The 8,588-nt window shown below is 43.6% G+C and overlaps 1 protein-coding gene across 2 annotated transcripts; it reads left to right on the top strand.

Moving 5' to 3' along the window:
• Positions 1-4,074: 4,074 nt before the first annotated feature.
• Positions 4,075-5,376, top strand: otx2b (orthodenticle homeobox 2b). Of its 2 annotated transcripts, none has more exons than XM_056590937.1 (3): positions 4,075-4,187; positions 4,396-4,552; positions 4,753-5,376. In XM_056590937.1, the coding sequence occupies exons 1-3, from the start codon at positions 4,075-4,077 to the stop codon at positions 5,374-5,376; spliced, it is 894 nt and encodes a 297-aa protein (XP_056446912.1). The 2 variants fall into 2 exon arrangements, with proteins under 2 accessions (XP_056446912.1, XP_056446913.1); XM_056590938.1 differs by having other exon boundaries at positions 4,075-4,171; positions 4,401-4,552.
• Positions 5,377-8,588: the final 3,212 nt, after the last annotated feature.

Genomic DNA, 8,588 nt, shown 5'->3' on the forward strand with positions numbered 1-8,588 from the left:
GCGAGCACGACCATCACACACACACAAACACACACACGCACACGAACACAACACACACACACACACATACACACACACACACGAATACACATATAACTTGACATCTGACGAGATGCGGAGGGGTCTTTTGTCTCGTGCCTATTAATCCATCGGTCATAATCCACAGATTCTTCTTGGGATCAGAATCTGTCCAGAGATACACGACGCTGCATTGTTACTGTTGGAGCCAAAAGCGTTGCCTTCCCATATCAACTCATTCCTCACTGCAGCAAGACGTGTGATGCTACTTCATAAAGCAGCTACGACCAGCCTCCACCTTTGACACCGGCCTTCCACCGGGACAGAGAGAGGCAAATGACGACTCATAGAACCCAGGGTGTGTGCCTGTGTTTATAAATCTAAATCAATATTCAAATCTAGTGAGCGGGTGTGTCCGTGCCAGCGGTTTGTGTGTGTGTGTGTGTGTGTGTGTGTGTGTGTGTGTGTGTGTGTGTGTGTGTGTGTGTGTGTGTGTGTGTGTGTGTGTGTGTGTGTGTGTGTGTGTGTGTGTGTGTGTGTGTGTGTGTGCGTAGGTGTCCCACAAAGCCTCTTAAGATGATACATTTACCAAGCTTTGACAAAACCCTCGGATATTATTTTGGGACGAGCACGCCAGATCCATATTTAAGTGACGTAAAGCAGAATGTGTTTTATTTTACCCAGCAGGTTAACATCAATGAAGAATTAATGAATTTAACAGACAAATTCTGCACATTTGCATAATTATAAAACAGAGAGAGAATTAGCAATGTATTGTCGTGGTAAATATTATTGTTGTTTTTAAAGCACTTATTATGGGCCTGGTTAAAGTAGCAAGCTAAAGGATACAGTTGGAAGTATAAGAGCAGTATTTCATCTTGTATTCATTGCTATTGATATAAACAGGTAATAAATACATATTCATCCGTAAATAAATACAAACTAATGAAACAGGCCTACCTTCTGAAGCGTTATGTACTTTGATGATCTTGTGATCCTTGAGATCCTGCTCAGAACAGAACAGGTCCAGATTATCAGTATATGAAGAAATGAGATGAGGATTCGTTATACGAGTTCAGCTCAGCAGCACATCGACCAGAGGCTCCAAACTTGGTCAACTTAATCTGGGCGAATAATGGTCTTGAATTTCCCCAACTTGTGATACTGATTCTGCAGCGGGGTCTTCACGGACCTCATCGGAGCCCAGTGGCCAGCTCACTGGATGTGAGGAGAGTTTTAATAATAATAAAACTCCTTAAATCCCCTGTTGCGACGCATGCGGATCTAGGAGGTCTGGAATGGGAAGAACGTTTTATTAGCTAAATTATTATCAAAACGACTCGATTTATTTTACACGTAGAGTAGAAATGCGCTGTTTTAAAGCGTTTACTTTCCATATGTGCCATTACGCATTGCACATCTGCCAAATACCCATTAATAGTTTAAAATATGAGGATTTAGGCTGCACAGTTTTTGCTTTTTAATAATTGTTAAACAAACACAACAAAAAAACGGTTGAAAGGCAAAACTTTCAATGACTAAATGTAAATTGTTCAGTTGCGTTTGATATCGTCCGCTCCTCTGTGAGGGGACGTGTCAGCCCCGTTCTTATCTGCTATTGGCTGAGGAGTTTGCGTCTAGCGGGCGACATTTGTTCCTCAGCAAATCTCTCTTGCAGCTCGAGTGAGAGAGAGCCGCTCTGTCCTCCTCCCAACCTCAGCTCAGTCCTCCGGCTCCCATTGGCCAGCAGTTTGTACAAATCCAACTCAGGCAGCTCGACTCTCCAGACTAACCCATCTGAACCGGCCGCCCTGCTTTTTACAAACATTGGTGCCACTGCTGAGAATCTTTATTCGCTCATTTTCGTTATCAGTTTGAAGAGTTTTTTTCCTGCACCAGGACGCAAATCTACATGAATTACTTCCCCGGAGGAAAATAGACAGCCCCGCCGCCTTTTCGGGCATTCACCAACACAGTAAGTTGTTTTGTTATCATTAATATTTGTATTCTTTTAATTATAATTAGGCCTATTAATAGGCTATGTGGCTGTTATCATCTATTATTATATTGTTGATACAACTCTAGAAATTATAAATAATGATTATTATATTATTATTATTATTATTATAATTAGTATTCCCATTGATTTTTTTAGAGGGGCACCGTTTAAAATAGCCATTCATTTATCCTCATCATAAACACCAAATACATGTGTCCTATCAACACCTCGATGTTTTTACCGATTTATTAATCATGCAATAACGCCTAGACGTTTCATGTACTGCGTCTCTCTAACGGATCAGTGGGGATAGGTTGGTAGCCATACTTCTGCGTGAGTCGTTCGGGCCTGCAGGCTGCTACATGCGTCTGGAAGTACTTCCCAAACTATTCATTTCTGTTCGATTATGTTCCTCGTCCTACATTCCGTTGAAGGTCTTCGTGGGGCAGGCCTGGTGGTAACAGATGGGGACAGTGGAGGAGGTGGGTGCTCTCTCCACGCACCTCCCTGCTCTCCTGCACTCAAATGGGCTTTTAGCGGACTTGGTATTCCACGCTAAACATCTCCAAACGGCCGGGCCTTTTCCCACCTGTGCGGGGAACAGTTCTGCTTTACAACCTCGGATGTTCAAAACCAGACCGCAGACACAGAGACAATAAGTAGGCCTATAATAATATTTGACGGCTTTAGAATTATCTGAATTATCTGCTCTATAATTAGGGGCAATACTCAGGCGGAAGAAATAAACGAAAACTATGGACCTAGGCCTACATTTTCCTAAATCAGTGCAATTTGGGAAGGTCGTCTAACATTTTAATTTAGAACCGTTAACAAATCAACTGATAATAACCGGGAGGTCTAGATATAGCCTACCTCATTTGTCAGCTATAACGAATATGGTTTGAGATCACATTTCAGTATTTTCTTATCCTATTTTTTAGGGAAAATGTGGTTTTAGGCGCCTGGCAACATGTGCGCAATGTTCACTAAATGTCGATTTGGAGCCAGCAGCAATTAGGGCGCGCGTGCCACTCAGATTAACTCGTTAATTCACTAACATTTATAATCATTAATTATTGGACAAGGCCATTATTGTTAGGGCGTTCAACTGTTGAGGGTCTGCTTTAAGTGGGACAGATTGCGTCGAGGGGGGAAAACCGTTGGCTTTCTCAACAACAACATTGTTACTGGTTGATTAAATTTCCAACTGCAGAAAAACATTGGATCGTAATATTATTCAATTTTAAAAGGAGGTAGTAAAAAGAAAATTCAATCACTGTGTACTATGGTTATTGGAGTTTGAAACCTATCCTCTTCCGTTTTAAACATTAACTTATATTTAATGACCCCTTAGTTACTTTCGTTAAATAATATAATTCACAATAACAAAATAAAAAAATTGAAAATTAAAAAGGTAAATATAAGTTATACAATTATAATAAAACAAAATTTGTTACCAAGTAAGTAAATGCGAGCATGGGGGGGCTGAACACAATGATCTATGTGACTTGTCTGTATTAGGCTGAACTGGCCTTGTTTCAAACACATCGCATTAAATCGATCCTCTATTATCAGTCATTTTTGAACGTCTCTTATCCATTGTTTTGGCTTTTTCCACACATCATCCAACGTGGCGTGTACGTCTGTTTGACATGTCACATGACTTGTTGCAATAATTTGTTGCTACTTGCCCAAGGGTTTGTGAGAGAGAGAGAGAGAGAGAGAGAGAGAGAGAGAGAGAGAGAGAGAGAGAGAGGGGGGGAGAGAGGGAGGGAGGGAGAGAGCGACGGAGGGAGGGAGGGATAGAAAATGGTCGAGCGTGTTTTTATAAGCAGCACTCTGAGGAGGACAGCTGTGTGGCGCTCTGCAACCAAATCGGTTTCTTTCTTTGCAAAACCAAAAAAGGAGTCGAGTAGGAACTAATTGTTTTGTCTTTTTTGGGGACAGGTCGGCCTATCCGCGGACCACACGATATACCGAGAAACACCGGGCACATAGCTGGTGCTTCATCCACTTTCAAGATTTTCTCCAACTTCAACCCCCAGACGAACATTAGCATGATGTCGTATCTGAAGCAACCCCCTTACACAGTCAACGGACTGAGCCTCACCACTTCGGGGATGGACCTCCTGCACCCATCGGTAGGATATCCAGGTACGTTCACACTTCCCTGAGGAAAAAGACACTAAGCCTGGTGCGTATTAATAAAACAGTAGTAAAACAATTAAATGTTTACGTTGTTAATAGGATTGCATATTATAGGCCGGTTCCCATGGTGGTCATTTGTCCCTATATTGTAAATAGGTACAACCGATTTCGATTATTTTGATCTTTAATAAACCAAAATAATATTCATTTCGTGTTTTTTATTTTTTACTTTTAGCGACGCCACGTAAGCAAAGGCGGGAACGAACGACGTTCACGCGCGCCCAGCTGGACGTCCTGGAGGCGCTGTTCGCCAAGACGCGCTATCCCGACATCTTCATGCGCGAGGAGGTGGCGCTGAAGATCAACTTACCCGAGTCCCGAGTACAGGTGAGCAGAAAGAGGACAGAGAACCACATAACCCTCACAGAGCCCACTGGTTGAGCAGGCCGCTTGTTAACGTTATTTTTGTAAATAAGGATTTCTAATTTCTAATTTCTAAAAATAAAATAAAATCCATAACCTAATTTTGGCAAAAAATATATCACCCCCGTAAACATTACAACGTCGATAATATGTGTTGCTTCTAGGTGTGGTTCAAGAACCGACGGGCCAAGTGCCGCCAGCAGCAGCAGCAGCAGCAGAACGGGGGCCAGAACAAGGTGCGGCCGGCCAAGAAGAAGAGTTCCCCCACCCGGGAAGTGAGCTCGGAGAGCGGGGCCAGTGGACAGTTCACCCCGCCGACCAGTACCACCACCGTCCCCGCTGTCCCGACCAGCACCGCGCCGGTGTCCATCTGGAGCCCCGCGTCCATCTCCCCGCTGTCCGACCCTCTCTCTACCTCATCTTCGTGCATGCAACGATCTTACCCGATGACCTACACTCAAGCCTCGGGCTACAGCCAGGGCTACGCCGGGTCAACCTCTTACTTTGGCGGCATGGACTGCGGCTCGTACCTGACTCCGATGCACCACCAGCTGCCTGGCCCGGGCTCGACCCTCAGTCCCATGGGCACTAACGCGGTCACCAGCCATTTGAACCAGTCCCAGGCGCCCCTCTCCACCCAGGGATACGGGGCGTCGGGGCTGGGCTTCAACTCCACCACGGACTGCCTGGATTATAAGGACCAAGCGGCCTCGTGGAAGCTGAATTTCAACGCCGATTGCTTGGATTATAAAGATCAAACTTCCTCTTGGAAATTCCAAGTGCTGTGAAAAGAACATTCTCGTGTCAAGTGCAGAATCGACCCCTCAAGCGAAGCGCCGCCATCCCTCATAAACCCGAATAGACTGGTCCATTTGTGCCGTGGGGCGGCGGGACTCGAAGACCTCCAGATTGCGGCCTGATGTTCGTCCTCAGGAGGAAGTTTAATTTATTTTAGCCCGACAAAGACGTGTTCTTTGTTTCTGAACCCCACTGAGGGCCACACGAAAACCTGCGGGCCAACCTGGGGGCCAATTCAGAGCGGACTCTTAGAAACGCTTTCCAGCCACGAAACAAATGTTTGATTGCGAAACCAAACTGCCAGACACGACGAGTTGTTGACTTTGGGATGGACAGGCTTCTTTCCAACGAGTTGAACCGCTTTGCCGTGTAATGGCAGAGGCGCGGTCACGAGGACGGTGTGGGAGGACTGCGCGTCCACGAGGCGACACGGATGCACTACTTTATTTAAGAAAAAAGTGTTTATAAGGAATCAATATGTAGTTTCTAAGAGACAATCAGTGTGCGTCTTATATAAATGGTACATATGTGTTTTTTATCTGTGCTAGCCTTCGAAACTGTGATCTGTTGTATTGTATGCAAATTGTGAGCCCCGCGCATAAGATTCTGCTGTGATTTTAATAGATTTCTATACCTTTGTTTTGCTAATGGTTAAATTATTGGTAGTGCATACAGAGGTGAGATTTCCGGAGCACAAGCCAGTAAAACCAGGGCCAGCCATACTGGGAAAAAGTTCTTAAGGAGAAATCTACACTTGCGCAAGAATCCCCCACTCCCGGTGTCCACACACACGATGGATATGGACCCCCGCTGGTTTCACAGACACTGTGGCCCCCGCCGTCCAAAAGACATGAATAAAGGTCCTGAGAACCGACCCCGCTCATTCATGAAGGAACTCGATCGTGTGTGTGCGTGTGTGTGAAAGAGAATCACGCGCCTTTAGGCGTCGGTTGGATGTTCGCTTTTCTGTTGGAAAAGTGAAGTGAAGACGGAGGAATCGAAGTTTTCATTTATATTTATTAAGGTTTATAAAATCTAACCTGTAAGGTATTATTATGCCCAACATAGCCCATAGGCCCTGCCTTTTCACTAGTTTAACATTTTGGACCAAAGCAGTAAGAAATCCTTAAACCCCAAGAAAAAAAAACATGAAATAACGGGTCCTAAATTTAACCGGTTTGTGTCGGCTTTTGGTAGGCTATAGGCCTACGAAAGGTTTGAGGAGAATTTCGAGACCATCCTCTGCCATGACCTTCCCTTGTTTAGGCATTTAAATTAAACAACTGGGGATGCATTTATGTATAGGCCTATTTACTTTTCATATTAAACGTAAAATCATCGAAAGAGTTTCAGGGTCAGCTGTACAATAAGATGCCCAATAATCGAAAGTATTGAATTGTATAGGCCTAATATTAAAAAAAAATCCATATGATATAATGTCAAAACTGAGTTAATCCGAGCCTAAAATATATGATAATCCCGATATTTTACCGGCGGGTTTGGTTCGGGCCCCTCTCCTCCCAGGCCAGCTAAACCCCATGATGCTGTTTAGAACCCAGAAAATACCACTTTGAACCCAAATTATTCAAATTCAACACAACATCACAAATATACGCCTATGAAAGTTTCTCAAGAACTTTGAAACTGTTAAACATCCGTCTGAAACGGGCATTGGCCCTCAGGAGCTGTGGCCCCCAAAAACTCCTCCAACTGTTGAAGTGCGTTATTGTCTCGCCGAGGAGTCAGGCAGCCAATCGGCTCTTTAATGACGCGTCGTGGCTCTGCGCTGGGCTAATTGTTAGAAGTCGAACATTCAATTAGGATCCTTGACATTGCCAATAATCTCTCTTTCATTGAAGTCCTCAGTGAAGGAGCACACTAATTAAAAGCGTTGCTTGAAATAATCGAAGCGTTACAGAGGAAAGCGACTTTGATTGCAGTCTCAGCTCGGCCTGAAAGAGGGGTGCTGGCGCCCCTTTACCCTTTAAATGATTTGAAATAGTTTATTTGAAGAATTTAAAATGGTCAGAATCAATAACATGTAACGCATGAAACGGGCTGCATTCTGGATGCCTTTTGTAGTGGTTTAAATTAGCAACATACACTGTAGTGTATAAATAAGGCTATTATTGGGATAACATTTGTAATATTTTCTTCAAGAAAATTCTGTTTATTTATCTAACAATTTAGGGCTTTTTTAAATCGGTTCCCTGGGATGTCATCACGGGGACCTGCATTCTTATAATAAGCCATAAATTACCTGATTCGGAAACGATCTTTAAAGAAACAAAACCTATGGGGCTTAAGTTTCCCATATCCTGTCAAAATCCTTTTTTTTTTTTTTTTCCTTTTTTGTCCAGTAGCCCTGGGTCTAGATGCCAACACAGTATCAAAACCAAATCAGTAATCACTAATATAGTCACGAACAACAGTAATAAGTGTCATAATAAAACATAAGAATACTATTTTCTCTTATTTGACCTGGATTAAGCCATCGGCAGTGTTAGGCTTTATTAAATTATTCATTTTAGAATTTTGGTCAATTAATTTACAGAAATGGGATTATTAGCAATTGTAACATTCTAGATAATGTCTTTCCTAACTTAGTAGTCATGGATATCATTTAAATTATATTACATTTAAACCATATCATGCATCATTTTAACTATAGGCCTATATATTTTTGATAATAATAAAATGAGCCTTCTGGTGGTGGCACAAAACGTGCCATCCACGGCCCCGTAACGCACGGACGGCTGGAGAGCTCTTACGCACCCACCAACCACAGCGGCACGTTACAGTAGTATCGTGCTGTAGCCTACTATTACAACAGCACATGTTTCCTGCTGTAGTCTCCATTAACGAAGGTCGACATAAAATTACACTATACAGAAAACGTGATTCTTAATCAATACTTACTAAATATTACATGGAGCAGATCTAGGGCCAAGCAACATTCGGTCAGTTGTCATTTTAATTTAGGCCTGCTTGTTCGTTAGCCTGGCGGTAGCCCGGAGGGCGGGGCCTGGCGGGCCCCGGGGGAGCGGGGCCTGAGAGCGGATAGTGGCCCCAATACGCGCGGGGACTTTAATTGAGCTGGTCTTTTCTTTCTGATTCAAGGGCGTTCCGTTAAAAAAGAAACACAACGACTCCTTTGGCTTTAACTCGACCCCAAGCTCCCGAGTCTAACCCGGCGGGGGTA

This window comes from Gadus chalcogrammus, chromosome 5, assembly GCF_026213295.1.
Source record: "Gadus chalcogrammus isolate NIFS_2021 chromosome 5, NIFS_Gcha_1.0, whole genome shotgun sequence".
Lineage (NCBI taxonomy): Eukaryota > Metazoa > Chordata > Actinopteri > Gadiformes > Gadidae > Gadus > Gadus chalcogrammus.